This window comes from Gekko japonicus, unplaced genomic scaffold, assembly GCF_001447785.1.
Source record: "Gekko japonicus isolate JY-2015 unplaced genomic scaffold, Gekko_japonicus_V1.1 scaffold1082, whole genome shotgun sequence".
NCBI classification, from domain to species: Eukaryota; Metazoa; Chordata; class Lepidosauria; order Squamata; family Gekkonidae; genus Gekko; species Gekko japonicus.
Window position 1 is genome coordinate 319,679 of NW_015173155.1, and position 15,169 is coordinate 334,847.

At 54.9% G+C, this 15,169-nt stretch overlaps 1 protein-coding gene across 1 annotated transcript in view; it reads right to left on the reverse strand.

The window, feature by feature from the left end:
- The window catches only part of DNAH2 (dynein, axonemal, heavy chain 2), a 151,604-nt gene that overhangs the window by 102,671 nt on the left and 33,764 nt on the right, over positions 1-15,169 (reverse strand). Inside the window, 4 exon segments of the mRNA XM_015422403.1 lie at positions 9,285-9,467; positions 10,927-11,056; positions 11,294-11,499; positions 12,205-12,292. Coding sequence (XP_015277889.1) covers positions 9,285-9,467; positions 10,927-11,056; positions 11,294-11,499; positions 12,205-12,292 — 607 coding nt within the window.

Genomic DNA, 15,169 nt, shown 5'->3' on the forward strand with positions numbered 1-15,169 from the left:
TTGCAAGCCCTTGAGAACCAGAGCTCCCTTCATCAGATGCAAAACTCTGACTCTCGGGCGTTTACAGCCAGAGAATCCAGCTGTGGGGGGGACGGGACTCGAGAAGACTCTGCTCAGGGGCGGCACGAGGCCCCGGAGGCTGGCCAGACCTCCGTTTGTTCCTGGATACCCTTTCCTCCTCTGATGCCGGCAAAGACGGCTGATGGGGGAGAGCCAAGTTTAATCCCAACATTCTGGCAGAGACAGGCTTTCCTGTTCCTAGACAGAGAGCACGTCTTTCTGACATGCATCATGGGTTGGCAGTCCTCCCTTCCGTGCGCCGCAGAACACAGCGACAGCGCCCAGCTCCTTTCTGCACAGGATGGTGGCCTTTCCGGCAGGAGAGACGGGCAGCAGTTGCACGGGAGAAGAGGAGGGCGCGGACTCGATGCCGCCCAGACGCACCCCGGGTTTCAGGGCCGGCGGCCTCCATGAGCGCACGCCCGAGAGATGCCCGCTCGAGGCGACCGCGGCCAGCCCAGGCTGCTTTGGAGCCTCCCTACCTTGCCCGTCCTCCCCCCCCCACCTCAGCTTGGCAAAGGCCCTCCCAGTGGGTGCCAGCCCACAGCCCCGGGGCTCCGTTCCCCCACCCCATCTCCAGCTCCGCTAGAACATTAGTTCACTGCTTGGTCAACGGTGGGCACGAACAAAATGGGGGGGAATTGAATTCTGGTCACCCGTCACCCTCCTTCCGGTGGGTGTAATGGGGAAAACAACATATGCCGCCGAGAAGAGCCGGCCAATTATTAGTGCCAAAATAAAGGAATAGGAAGGCTCTGAGGAGGCTCTTGTCATTCGCCACGCTGAGTCAGTCGGGACTGAGCTCCCCCAGGGAAGCGGGGGGGGGGGTGATGCAGGAGGCAGCCGTGGGGAGAGGGCAGGTGGGGAGTGGGTCAGCACTGGAGGCTTCCGCAGAGCCCTTCTCCCTGCCCTTTCAGCCAGCACAAGATTCCTGATGCGAGTGACGCCCCTTAGGCCTTCCTCCTCCCACCCTGCAGTGCGGGACAGCAAGAAGCAAACCCGAGGGACCGCCTTTCCCCATATGTACCCCAGGGGACACTGCGGTCAGGGACCCAGAATCGGCTTTAAGGAGGCCAGGTTGGTGGTAACCAGGGCCAGGGCTTTTTCGGTGGCGGCTCCACTCTGGTGGAATGAGCTCCCAGAGGAGACCAGGGCCCTGCGGGCCCTCGCACAGTTCCGCAGGGCCTGCAAGACGGAGCTCTTCCGCCGGGCTTTTGGAGCCGCCGCCACTAACACCTCTCCCGCCAACGACTGATATCTATGTTGGCGGAACCCTGACCCCGCTGGTCCCCGAAATACTGCCCCAGCCAATCACCCGAGACTGCTGAGGCAGACCGAAGAGCTGACCATTAAATGAGGAATGTTGCTCGCACTTTACGATGTCTGAGTTTTAATACTGCATTTATTAGTTCATGTCATTTTATGTGATTGTATTGTTGGGATTTGACTCTGTTTTGTAAGCCGCCCTGAGCCAGTCCAGGCCGGGGAGGGCAGGATAAAAATCTGATAAATAAAAGAAAAGAAAAGAAAAGAAAAAGCGAATGTGGGGAGGGGGAGGACAACTAGATTTGAGGCCAGGAACACCTTAGAGACCAATTAGATTTTTTTTTGGGAGGGGGGGGGGAGTCTGAGCTGTTGAGAGTCAAAGATCCCTCTGACAGGCAGGGGTCATTTCCTGCAGGAGCGCACGGGAGCTCCGGCAGTAAAGAGCCCAGGGGGCGGGCACATGCAACAAGCCCCACCCCCTGCTCCCAGCAGCCCTCAGTCAGAGCAAGAAGCAGCCAGGTAAATTGCAGAGCTCCCCCCGGCCCCCCCGGCCCAAAACAGTCCAGTGGCACCTTTAAGACCAGGTTTTATTCAGGTACGAGCTCTCCCTCCTCTGCGAGGACAGATCTGCACGTTCCTCCCCTCCCCCCCAATAGCTAGCAATCCAAAACAGTCCAGGGGAGCCTGAGCGGTGGTTGTTGCCTTCTGACACACTTCCGGTGATGTCAGGGGGTGTGACATATGTAAATAAGTTATGCTAATGAGTTATGCTAATGAGCTCCTGCACCTCTTTTTCTACGAAATGACCCCTGCCGACAGGTACAATTTGGCATGGAGGCCCTGGAGCCCTGATTCTCCCAGTCAGAAGGCGATGTTGCACAGAAGGGATTCGGGATGCAGGGGGTACAATGCAGAATGCTGTCAGCTTCATCAGAGCTGGTCAGACAGCATCATGGCTCCTTTCTCTGCAACATCCCTTCTGCCTTCTGACTGGGAGATAAAAAGAAGAGATCGACGGAAGAAGAGAGAGAAGAGATTGGATTTATACCCCGCCCTTCACAGAGCGGCTTACAAACTCCTTTCCCTTCCCCTCCTCGCAACAGACACCCTGTGAGGTGGGTGGGGCTGAGAGAGCTCTGACACAAACTGCTCTTGAGTGAACAGCTCTGAGAGAACTTGTGACTGACCCAAGGTCACCCAGCTGGCTGCATGTGGAAGAAGAGTGGGGAATCAAACCCTGTTCTCCCAGATTAGAGTCCGCGCTCCTAACCACGACACCAGACTGGCTTTATCCCCCGCCCTTCACTCGGAGTCTCAGAGCGGCTCCCCTTCCTCGGGGTCTCCTTTCCCTTCCCCTCCCCACAACAGACACCCTGTGAGGTAGGTAGGGCTGAGAGAGACCTTTCATAGTTCCGCAAGGCCTGTAAGACGGAGCTCTTCCGCCAGGCTTTTGGAGCCGCCGCCACTCGTACCACCACTACTACTGCCAGCACTACCAACGATTGACGTCTTATGTTGGTAGAGCCCTGATTTGCTGGATCCCTTAATTACTGCCTGAGCGAATCGCCCTAGATAGCTGAAGAGGATCAAAGAGCTGACTGTGAAACGAGGAATTAACTTTGCTAGCTCTTTACTATGTTTGGTTTTAACGTCGTATTTTATTAATTGATGCTGTGATTTTATGTACGTTAGCTGTTGCAGATTTTCCAGGTTGTGTGGCCGTGGTCTTGGCATTGTAGGATCTGACGTTTCGCCAGCAGCTGTGACTGGCGTCCTCAGAGGTATCACACAGAAAGATGGAGTATTCTCTGTGTCAAGGTGAGAAGAAATACGGTAGGCAGGTAATTTATATCTACTCAGGAAGGTGGGGTAGGGCTGAGTTATTATCTTGTAGGAGTTCCCCAGGCCGTGACATGCTAATGGAAGACTCAGCCCTACCCCACCTTCCTGAGTAGATATAAATTACCTGCCTACCATTTTCGTTTCACCTTGACACAGAGAGTACTCCATCTTTCTGTGTTATACCTCTGAGGATGCCAGAAACAGCTGCTGGCAAAACATCAGGTCCTCCAATGCCAAGACCACAGCCATACAGCCCGCAGTGCCAAGAGCAGAGCCATACAAATCTGCAACAGCTAGTGAACTCCGGCTGTGAAAGCCTTTGACAACAAATTTATGTACATTATTGGAATTTTACTTCGTAAGCCACCCTGAGCCAGCCTTGGCTGGGAGGGCGGGATAAAAATCTAAGTAATGGTAGTAGTGGTAGTTACATCACCAGAAGTGTGTCAGAAGGCAATGAGAGAACAAGGGATCACTGTTCTGACTTGTGTGTGACGAAGGGAGCTGTAATTTTCGAAATCTTATACCCTGGAAATCTTGCTGGACTCTACGGTGATCCTGGATTCGAATCCAGTTATTCCACTGCAGACCAACATGGCTACCCTCAGAAATGAAATTCGGGGGGGGGGATGAGAATGTACAATAATACCTAGACGGAGGGGATTGAAAAGAGAACGGGGGAGGGGACATTGACAGCACAGGGAAGAAGCCTGATCCCCCCACAAAAAAAGAAGTCATGGGGGGGGTTCCCCTGCTTAGATTGGGGCCATGCCCACAGCACTGTTGGGGGGGGGGGAGTGCTGTCAGCTCTTTCTCCCCTCTGCCAATCTGCAGCTGCAACGGCTCCCCCTCCTGCCAACCTGCTGTATCCGGGGGCGGGGGGACACATACAGGTGCCCACATGACAGCTGCTAGGTCTAAATTCCAGGCGTTGACCTCAGCCTCCAAACAGGGGAGTGGCAGAACCTAACTGAGACACAGGTCTCCACGTGTGGCTGTACCAAGTGGTGCTGGTGTTTAAACAGCAGGCATGGGGAACCCTTGCTCGGATTGGGATTGCAGGGCAGGGGAGTGGGGGTTTCAGCTCTTCCCCTCTGAACTGTTCTGGTGACCCAAAAGGGTCAGGTCTGCCCTCCCCCTGTGCTATGAGCACAATATGAACCCCAGCCCGATAGGCCTCCGTGGCGATTGTTTTTTTGAACTACTTAGAAGCTGCTCACGTGACACGCCCAGAAATGCGGCTCTGGCTGGGGCCGCAGGCGGAGAAGTGAGGGGCCGGGCAAGAAGGACAGTTGCCAAGGTCCGATTCTTGCAACGTGCAATCCCCCGGGCCTGTCCTTGAGGGGTGCTCGATTCCTGCCCTTGAGGGGTGCTCGATTCCAGGCCAAAGAAGGTGCCTTGCTTAGCCCCGGGCTCCTCCGGCCCCAAGGGGACACCAGTCAGCAGCCCCCCTCAACTCCCCGCACCCCTACAAAGAACCAAAAGTCGGGCATTTCTCCAAGCCAGAACTTGGCACGCTGCAGCACCCAGACAGCTGCATTCCAGGCGTATTTGCAGCTTCCCACCAGTCGGGAACGGCAGGAACCCCATCTAAATAATACTGCAAAGGGAACGGCGTGACCAGAATTAAACACATCCAAGAGACGTGTGCCAATGCACCTACCGCACGTTTTTTTGACTGCTGGGGACAGGGGGAGCGACTGGGCGACACAGCCCAAACCCCTCGTTTGGAAAGCCCCATGCTTTCTGTCCTTATCGGGAGCCAGGCTGACTCCTGACTGGCCTGTGTTCTCCAGCAGGGATCCTGAGCCTGCCGAGGGTCCAGAGTTTGGCTGGCTGCCAGTGGAATCCACAGGCAGGCCCAGCTTGGGGTTTGCCTACAGTGGCGGAGGAAGGCAAGGTCCAAGTTCAGCCCCCCCCCAGGGCAAGGCCCACGAAAGGTTAAAGGTAAAGGTAAAGGCTTCCCTTGCTCGAAAGCCAGTCGAATCCGGCTCTAGGGGGTGGTGCTCATCGTTTCCAAGCCGAAGAGCCAGCGCTGTCCGAAGATGTTTCCGTGGTCATGTGGCCGGCATGACTAGATGCCAAGGCACACGGAACGCTGTGACCTTTCCACCGAAGTTGTACCTATTTATCTACTTGCAATTTCTTGCTTTCAAACTGCTAGGTTGGCAGGAGCTGGGGCCAGAGACGGGAGCTCACTCCGTCACGCGGCACTTGGCACTCGGGTCTCAAACGGCTGAGCTACTGACCTTCCGGTCTGCAGCTCAGCATCTTAACCTCTGAGCCACCACGGCCCCAGGACATGAAAGGTTAGGCAGCCGTTAAAGGGGCTGGTCTTGCAGGTGCCACGAGATCAGGGGTCCCCCACATTTTGGAGCCTGCGGCCTCCTCTGGAGTTCTGACATGGGGCGGTGGGCACCATCACAAAATGGCTGCCACGGGAGGCGGAACCAATCATAAAATGGCTGCCGGCAGGAGGACCGCACAATGTCAGGGAGAGAAGTATCGCCTAACTCTAATAGTAACAATTCCACATATCCAGGCAGAAACTCTGTTTAACGGGATACTTTTTAATCTGCACAGCTGATCCCTGCTGGGCAAACGCCCCACCTAGCCCCTCCCGCTTTCTAAAAGCACTTGGCAGGTGCCAGGAACGGTGTGAGCACGCTCCATGGTGCCCATGGCCAGCACGTTGTGGACCCCTGCACTGGACTCTCTGCTGTTTCAGCTTCAGCAGGCCACCCCCCACCCTGACTAAGGCTTACATACAGTTCCCAAGCCAATCAGGAGCCTGATCTGATCAGAGCCAATCAGGAGCCTGATCTGACAGCCAATTACGGCCTTGGGGTGTGCGGCAAAGAATGGCAGAGAGGGCTGGGCGAAGCTCCATGCGTGCTTGCATTCTCGAGGGGCACTGAGTTCTAATTACGCCGGAGACAACCCCAGCAGTAGCCAGGAGGGCTAGAAACTTGCTGCTGAACAAAAACAGCGAAGGCAAAAAAGAGTTCTCGGGATTCAAGTCACGTTCTCAGCCCAACTGGCAACCTCACAGCCAAACCGACTGACAGAGCCAGAATACAGTCTGCAAGGCCTCGCCAAGCTTTGGAGGCAGAGCCGCTTCCCTGGGCTTTGTCTCCTGAACTGGACAGACCCGTGGAACTCTGCCCCCTTCCCCTACAATCCCCCCACACACACTGCACTCCCCACAACACCTCTTTGTCTCCATTTCCAGCTCCTGGATGCTGCTTCCCCTACGCCTCTTTGCCTCGCAACTCCCCTCACCTGCTCCAGATAGTCTTCCCTTTCAGCAACTCAGCGGGAATCCAGAAGGGCTTGCCTGTCCAAAGGCCTCTTGCCTGGAGGCATGCAAAGCTGTTTGTGTCTCACACACACCCCAGGCTGAGAGCCCCTCAGCTCGAGGAAGAGAGAGAGAGATCTTCTCTTTGCTTGCCAGGAGTCATGTTCAGAGACTGGCGCACCGCGCAGCGACATGACAAACATCTAAAGATCCAAAGCGGGGCAGAGGAGAGCCGGGCGCCAGGAGCCTGCCAACTAATAACAGAGAGAGAGGGGAAGGCTCCCGGCCAGCAGGGGAGAAGCAGGCTTGGGGCAGGCAGGTTCAGAGGGAGCCGATTTGCAGGCGGCTTGCCTCCCGTCCTAGCCCAGATTTGGCAATTTCAATTTCAGCCTTGCATGGGGAGCGAGCGGGGAAAGAGGAGGGCTTGTTGATTGATGGTGGAAAAGCCGTTTTGTTTCTACCTAACGTATAATTAAACCTGTCAAAAGGAACTGGGTGACAGAGGATGTTATTGAGGTAAATAGCTGCGAAATAGACAAAAAAAAATTGATGAGGTGTTTTGATGAATAAAAAACAGCCGCCAGAGCCGTGGCCGGAGCCGATTGCTTTTGCTGACCGGCAGATGGGACCCCCCCTTCAGAGAAGGGCACGGGGAGAGGCCTCCTCCTCCTCCTGCAGCACAAGAGGCGTGAGAAATGAGAAGAAAAGGAGAACGACTGTAGCTCAGGACCTTCTCCCCACCACAGCCAGCATGGTACAGTGGTTAAGAGTGCCGGACTGAGATCTAGGAGATCCAGGTTCGAATCCCCACTCTGCCAATGGAACCTTGATGGGTGACCTTGAGCCGGTCCCACTCTCAGTCTAACCTACCCCACAGGGTTGTTGTGAGGATGAAACAGAGGAGAGGGGAATGGGGTCAGCTGTTCTGGGTCCCCATTGTGGAGAAAGACAGACATATAAATTAAATTCAGGTGGGGTCGCCGTGTTGGTCTGAAGCAACAGAATGAAGTCTGAGTCCAGTGGCACCTTTCAGACCAACAAAGTTTAACTCTGGGTATAAATTTTCATGTGTATGCACACGAAAGCTTATACCCAGAATTAAACCTTGTTGCATGCACACGAAAGACTATACCCAGAATTAAACTTTGTTGCATGCACACGAAAGATTATACCCAGAATTAAACTTTGTTGGTCTTAAAGGTGCCACTGGACTCAAACAGTGTCATAGAAATTCAAGTAAGTCTCCACCACAGAGCGCTATGGGATATGTGAAGTCCAGCTGCAAGTGACGCAGTTGCAGCGCCGACATCAGGTCTCTCGCAATGCAACATGAGCTCAAAACGCATGCATCCAGGTGGGAAGGGGGGAGTTTGGATCAGTGCCATATCCTGGACTGTGTGTGCGGGGGGAGGGGGCACTTTTTTCCTACCTTTCCACTACTTTCCCCCCTGTCTGATAGCGATTTTGTGGAAGACAACTTTTCTGGACCCCCTCCTGTCTCTGCACCATGGCCCTAATTCAAATCAAGCCCACCGCCGCCACCACCACCGCTTGTTGTGTCTAAAGTCCACATCAGGAGATCTGATCGGGGATGCCCAGCGTTACAGCTCACAGTTTGGTGTAGTGGTTAAGTGCGTGGACTCTAATCTGGGAGAACTGGGTTTGATTCCCCACTCCTCCACTTGCACCTGGCTGGATGACCTCGGGCAAGCCACAGTTCTTGTCAGAGCTGTTCCCTCAAAGACAGTTCTGGAAAGAGCTCTCTCAGCCCCGCCTACCTCACAGGGTGTCTGTTGTGGGGAGGGGAAGGGAAAAGAGTTTGTAAGCCGCTCTGAGACTCCGAGTGAAGGGCCGGGTATACATCCAATCTCTTCTTCTTCTTCTACATGGCTGGATGAACTTACGCCCTCCACAGGTCATCAGGTGACAAAGCAAACCACTTAGAACGGCCTGGGAAAATTTGCCCTCCTGCAGCTGGCTAACTATTCAGCCACAGAGGGGCTTCAGGAGTCAGAAGAGCCCATGGGGTTGGCATGTGTTTCCTCTCCACCCCCACCCCGGCTACAGCCACACCCTCCAAAGAGTAATTAACACGTGGCATTCACTGCCGCAGGAAATGGTGGCAGCTACAAGCTAGACAGCTTCAGGAGGGGATTGGAGACACATCCGGTGCAGAGGTCCAGCGGTGGCTGTTAGCCACAAGGTATGGAAGGAACACTCTGTCTGGGGCAAGTGATGCTCTGTGTTCTTCGTGCTTGGGGGGCCAGAGTGGGAGGGCTTCTGGAGTTCTGGCCCCACTCCTGATGGCACCTGGTATTCTTGGCCGCTGTGTGACTAGATGGGCTGCTGGCCTGATCCAACATGACTCCTCTTATGTTCAGGGGTCATTTCCTAATAAGCCCCACCCCTTGCTCCCAGCAGCCCTCAGTCAGAGCAAGAAGCAGCCAGGTAAGCTGCAGAGCCCCCCCACTGGACCCCCGGTCCAAAACAGTCCAGTGGCACCTTTAAGACCAATTTTACTCAGGTACTAGCTCTCCCTCCTCTGCGAGGGCAGATCTGCATGTCCCCCCCCCCCCAATAGCTAGCAATCCAAAACGGTTCAGTGGAGCCTGAGCGGTGGGTCTTGCCTTCTGACACACGTCCGGTGATGCCGGGGTGTGTGGCCTATGCAAATATGTTATGCTAACGAGTTATGCTAATGAGCTCCTGCACCTCTTTTTCTACGAAATGACCCCTGCTTATGTTCCTATGTTCTCATCAATCCGGGATGCCTGAGCTCTGTGTTAACTACTGGGCAGTCCTGGAATAGGAGGCATACCTTCAGGGGCTTGTCGATGCGCCGGCGCAACCCGCGCATCCAGTGGGCCAAGCCCGAGTAGTGGCACATGTGTGGGGGCAGGAAAGGGTTCTTCTTGCTCAGCTCCTTGTTGACCAGGGAGAGCTCCCTGTTGAACAGCATGTAGATGTCCACCGTCTTCTTGTCGAAAGTCCGCTTGATGGCCTGGCAGAGAGGAAAACACGGAGGAGGAGCAGGCCATCTTCCCTCTCTTCCCCATTCGAGAAGGGGCCTCTGACCCTTTTAAGCCTGTGGGTACCACCCGGAGTTCTGACACGGTGTGGTGGGCACACTGACAAAATGGCCGCCACCGAACAGCCGCCTCAGCTGCAGAATGGCTGCTGCGGCTCCACCCAGTGAAGATCCTCGTGCTGTGGCAGCAGCCAGCCACACCTCCAGTGGCCAATGAAAAGCCATTCCTTGGGGGACGCCTGACCTGGCCCCGCCTACTTTCTAAAGACACTGGAGGGAGGAGCCAGAGGAGGCGTCAGGAGGCACCATAATGCCTAGGGGCACAACACTGAGGAGCCCTACACCGGAGTGAGGCATCCTCTGACGCAATCCTGCTGTTCCTGAGCACCTCTCCTCAGGGCTCCTCTTAAGGCTCCAAGAACCTGCGGCCCACAGACCTGACCAACTGCAGCAGAAACCAGCTCAGAGTGCATCTGAGAGAGCTGAGCCCCCTGCCAGGGGACCGGGGCCAAACGCCTGGGTAACGAGACCGGCCAGGAGCTTAAGCCTACACGGAAGCTGTCCGCCTGAAGGTGCTTCCCACCGAGACAGACCCTCGGTCCACCTAGCAGTTTGGCTTCCTGTGGCTGGCAGGAACTCAGGGAGGTCCCAGGCTGACAACAGTATCTGCCAGCACCTTCAGCCTGACAGCCTTCAAATGGAGATAGAAGAAACTGGCTCTGGGACCTTCAGCGCTCCCCCATTTTAGCCACTGTCCTTCCTCTGGCCCTGCCCCATGGGGATGTGGAACCATTCTAGAGCTAGTTCCATGGGGAAGATTCACAGAGGAGAGGTCTATCAGTGACTACTAGCCACAGTGACAAAACCCCCACATTCAGAGGCAGTCAGCCTTTGGATCCCAGTACCAGGCGGCCACTTAGGGGAAGGCCTCAGCCTCCATGTGCCCTGTCGTTGGCCCTCCAGAGGGACTGGCTGGCCCCTGTGTGAGTCGGGAGGCTGGACTGGATGGACCCTCCCTGGCCTGACCCGGCAGGGCCCTTCTGATGTCCTTATGAAGGCCTCGGCCTCCCTGCCCTGTGGTTGGCCCTCCAGAGGAACTGGCTGGCCCCTGTGTGAGGCGGGACTAGATGGACCCTCCCTGGTCTGACCCAGCAGGGCTCTTCTGAGGTTCTCCTCAGGGGAAGGCCTCGCCCTCCATGCCCTGTCTTTGGCCCTCCAGAGGGACTGGTTGGCCCCTGTGTGAGACACAGGAGGCTGGACTGGATGGACCCTCCCTGGCCTGACCCCGCAGGGCTCTCCTGATGAGAAGAGGGGAGCACTGAGGCACACTCTCAGGTCTTGCACATTCCCCGAGGATGAGCCCCGTCGTTCCAGGGAGTGAGTGCAGTATTCAGGGCTGAGCCTGGGGGACAACCACCAGCTTAAGCCATACCTCTCGCGAGGACAAGTGATGGAAGATGTCCTGGATCTCCACGCCCCGTTCAACGTCCTTCACCGTCTCGAAGGCAGAACTGATCAGGTTCTGGGTCATCACCTCCAGATCTTTGATACCCGCGCGGAAGCTGGTGTGGCATCAAGCAGGCAGGTACAGTGAGAAGGGGAAACGTGTTGACAGGAGATGATAAATGGGCCGTTCTTTGACTGGACAGGTCCACCGTGGTGGCCACCTATCCTCTGGAAACTACGCTCTTTCCTGACCCCCCCCCGCACCCTTTCAAACCCCAAAGCAAGAGGAAGGGGGCCAAGCAGGAAAAAGCCGATCGGCTGGCCGACTTCAGGCAGCCGGGGATGTCTCTTACTGGTTGAAATCCTCATGCCAGCAAGTGTTCTTCACATCCAGGATTCCCCCTTTCACGTTCCGGAGACTGTTGAGGTTCTTCTGGAAGGTCTCCTCTATCTCCAGCAAGCTCCGAGCCATCTGCGGACCACGCTGGCCAAAGAAGCAGGGCAGTGGAGTCTGCTTGCCGTCTTCCCAGCGGGCAAAGTGCTGCTGACCATCACAGACCTGTCGGCGGGAACGGACGTCTGTCATTACCCTTGGCCCTTCCTGCCCACCCTTGCCTGCATTCAGCCTGAGGTCTCACGTCAACACACATGAAGCTGCCTCATACTGAAGTGGACCCCATGGTCCAAGGCAGCCGCTCTCCAGGATCTCAGGCGGAGTCTTCCCATCACCTATGGCCAGATCCTTTAAGACTGGAGAGGCCGGGGATTGAACCTGGGACCTTCTGCATGCCAAGCAGAGGCTCTGCCACTAAGCCACAGCCTCTCCCCAGTGTTTGCAGATGAAGCTGCCTTGTACTGTATCAGACCTTTCAGTCCATCAGAATCGATATTGTCTACTCAGACTGTCAGCCGCTCTCCAGGGTCTCAGGCAGAGGCCTTTCCCATCACCTGCTGCCTGCTCCTTTTAACTGGAGATGGTGGGGATTGAACCTGGGACCTTCTGCGTGCCAAGCAGAGGCTCTGTCACTGAGCCACAGCCACTCTCCCTATCGTCATTGGGTTTACTTGGGGAACACTAAAAGCTACAGAGAGCCAGGAGGTGCCCCCACACACACACACTTCTGTCCAAGCAACAGATGTAGAGGATATCCCAGACCAGAATGCAGGGCAAGAGGGCAGCTCTGCCATCCCCTTCCTTCCCGGCATGACAATCCATATTGCCGCAGCCCCCATCCCGGCCTTCGATGGGAGACACCACACCCACCTCCAAGAGGTCCTTGCATCGCTGGACGAAGGCATCCACCTGGGCGAAGATGCTGGTCTGGTCCAGGACCCAGCCTTTCCCAGAATGCCTGGCAGAGAGAGGAGGAGGCACGCAGTTAAGGGCACTCACACACACTGCATCAGGGCTCCCCAACCTTTTTGAGCCTGAGGAATTCTGACACAGGGTGGTGGGTGCAATCACAAAATGGCTGCCTCGGGAGGCAGAGCCAATCCTAAAATGGCTGCCTGTCGGAGGACCACAAACTGTCAGGGTGAGAGCCTGGTTAGACGTCACTCAGATAGCAACCATTCCACACTTCAGGCTGAAGCTCTGTTTAACAGGATGCCTTTTAATCTGCACAGCCAATCAGAAGCCGGGTGGGCAAATGCCTCACCGAGCCCCTCCACTTTCTAAAAGAGAAGAAGAGGAGGAGGAGATTGGATTTGTGCCACGCCCTTCACTACCCAAGGGAGTCTCAGAGCGGCTTACAAACTCCTTTCCCTTCCCCTCACCACAACAGACACCCTTGTGAGGTAGGTGGGGCTGAGAGAGCTCTGAGAGAACTGCTCTTGAGAGAACAGCTCTGAGAAAACTGTGGCTGACCCAAGGTCATCCAGCAGCTGCAAGGGGAGGAGTGGGGAATCAAACCCGGTTCTCCCAGATTAGAGTCCACACACTTAACCATGACACCAAACTGGCTCACATGGTACGAGATTTCAAGAGTTAAAACTCCATTTCCAAAGTGGAGCTTTGACTCTCGAAAATGCATACCCCGAAAATCTTGTTGGTCTCGAACGCGCTACTGGACTCGAATTGAGCTCTTCTAGTGCCGACGAACGTGGCTGTGCTCTGGAACTCTCTTTATATGAAGCAAGAAGGAGACACCCTGTGAGGCAGGTGGGGCTGAGAGAGCTCTGACAGAAACGGCTCTCTTTCAAGAACAGCTCTTGTCAGAACCAATGCTCCCTCTAAGCTGTGGAGACATGTGATCAAAAATTCTACTTTGTGAGCTACTGGCATTCAAGTTGTGAGTGAGCGATTCAGCTGCTGCAGAAATCAGTTTGCTCTGGAGCCCCATCCTCCCTGAGCTAAGACGAAAATGTGTAAGCCGGAGGCTAAAAAGCTGTGAGCTAGCTCACACTAACTTGGCTTAGAGGGAACACTGGCCAGAATGATGGCTTGCCCAAGGTCACATCAGCAGGTGCAAGTGGAGGAGTGGAGAATCAAACCCGGTTCTCCCAGATTAGAATCCGCGCACTTCACCACTACACCAAACTGGCTGCACAACATGTGTGAAAGAGCCACATGTGGGTCCCGAGCCACAGTTTGGCCACCCCTGCCATAAAGGATTGTGCCTCACCTTTGGAAAGCAAAGAGATGTTATATGTTGAGGGAAAGCAGTAGATTATCCCAGGGATCCCCAATGGGATGCCAGCAACATCTTTCCTGAAGCCCACCATGTGTTTTTATAAAGTGAGCAAACTCCTTTCCCTTCCCCTCCCCACAACAGACAGACTGTGAGGTAGGCGGGGCTGAGAGAGCTCTGACAGAAAGTGCTCTTTTTTCAAGAATAGCTCTGACAGAACTACGGCTTGCCCAAGGTCATCCAGGCAGGTGCAAGTGAAGGAGTGGGGACTCAAACCCGGTTCTCCCAGATTAGAGTCCGCGCACTTAACCACGACACCAGATTGGCTCTTGGTGGGCACCAGAAAAGGTGTCAGTGGGTGCCATGTCGGGGACCCCTGTTCTACATGGCTGGGGCGAGGCATCCTAGCCCATGCTCATTCCGCAGGGCTAACCACACACCGGGAGGAGGAGAGCCAGGCGATCCAGACAGGAGACGATGCGCTGAACTTACACGGACGTGAGGAAGATGCACGGCACTCTCGCCCAGCAAGGGTACGAGCACAGAAGCCGGAGCCAGTCACCCCTCCCCTCCCCCTCTCACTGTCTCTCTTTTTCTCTCCACCACGCAACCAAGTGGGTTCTGGGAAAATCATCTAATCAAAGAGGCCTGAGAACATGCAAGGCCTCACCCCAGGAGCACAGCTGAAGTGCCTAATCCACGCCCGGCTGCGTCTGCCTTGCGCCAGCGTGGCTCGCGCGATCAAACGTCTTTATATCTTTTACGATATTGATCCGGCCCCACTAATTTAAATTTGAAGCAGACAAGTAACACTTAGACTTAATTGTCAAGGAGCAGGGACCCACTTAAGCCTGACATTCCTAATCATAATGATGGATTATGTTGCATTCTTTCTGAAGCAGAGCTCAGAGAATCGGGGAGGAAAGAGACGGGGCCCGGAGAAGCCAAGGACTGGCTGCCGGAAGGACTGGGGACAAGGGAGGGAGGAAGGCCGGAAGGCTTCGACAGGGCAGGGCTCGGTTCCAAGGATCTCCAGTCTGCAGACAGGGAGGATGCCGGTTGCCTGACGGGGCTCGCAGAGCAGTGGAAAGCATGAGCAACTTAAGTAGTCCATGTGGCAGCCTCTCACTCAAAATACGGGAGAGTCAGAGGTGGGAGGGATATAAGAACATCAGAAGAGCCCTGCTGGGTCAGCCCAGCGAGGATCCATCTAGTCCAGCATCCCGTCCCACACAGGGGACAACCAGTTCTGTAGTAGAGATGGGACTATATAGATTTTTCTCTTTTTGATTATTCATATTTCTCTGGTTTTTATAGGTTTATTATAGATTTAACATGTATATTGGAAGGTAATGAAGGCCTGGTATATAGGAGGCCTTCTTTGTGGCGTCAGGGTATTTTTCCAGTTGAGGTTAACAGACAAGACAATAACATTCTTTTGCCACAAAAGAAGGTAGAAGGTTCATGGTTCTAATTGTTTAGGTTACAACTTCATAGTGTCTGGGTCAAAAGGAGCTTTTACTTGGTATCAGAGAAAAATACTTTTGTTTGGGGTGAGAACAAGCTTTAGCCGATATGGCTTAGGTCATGTCAAGTAAA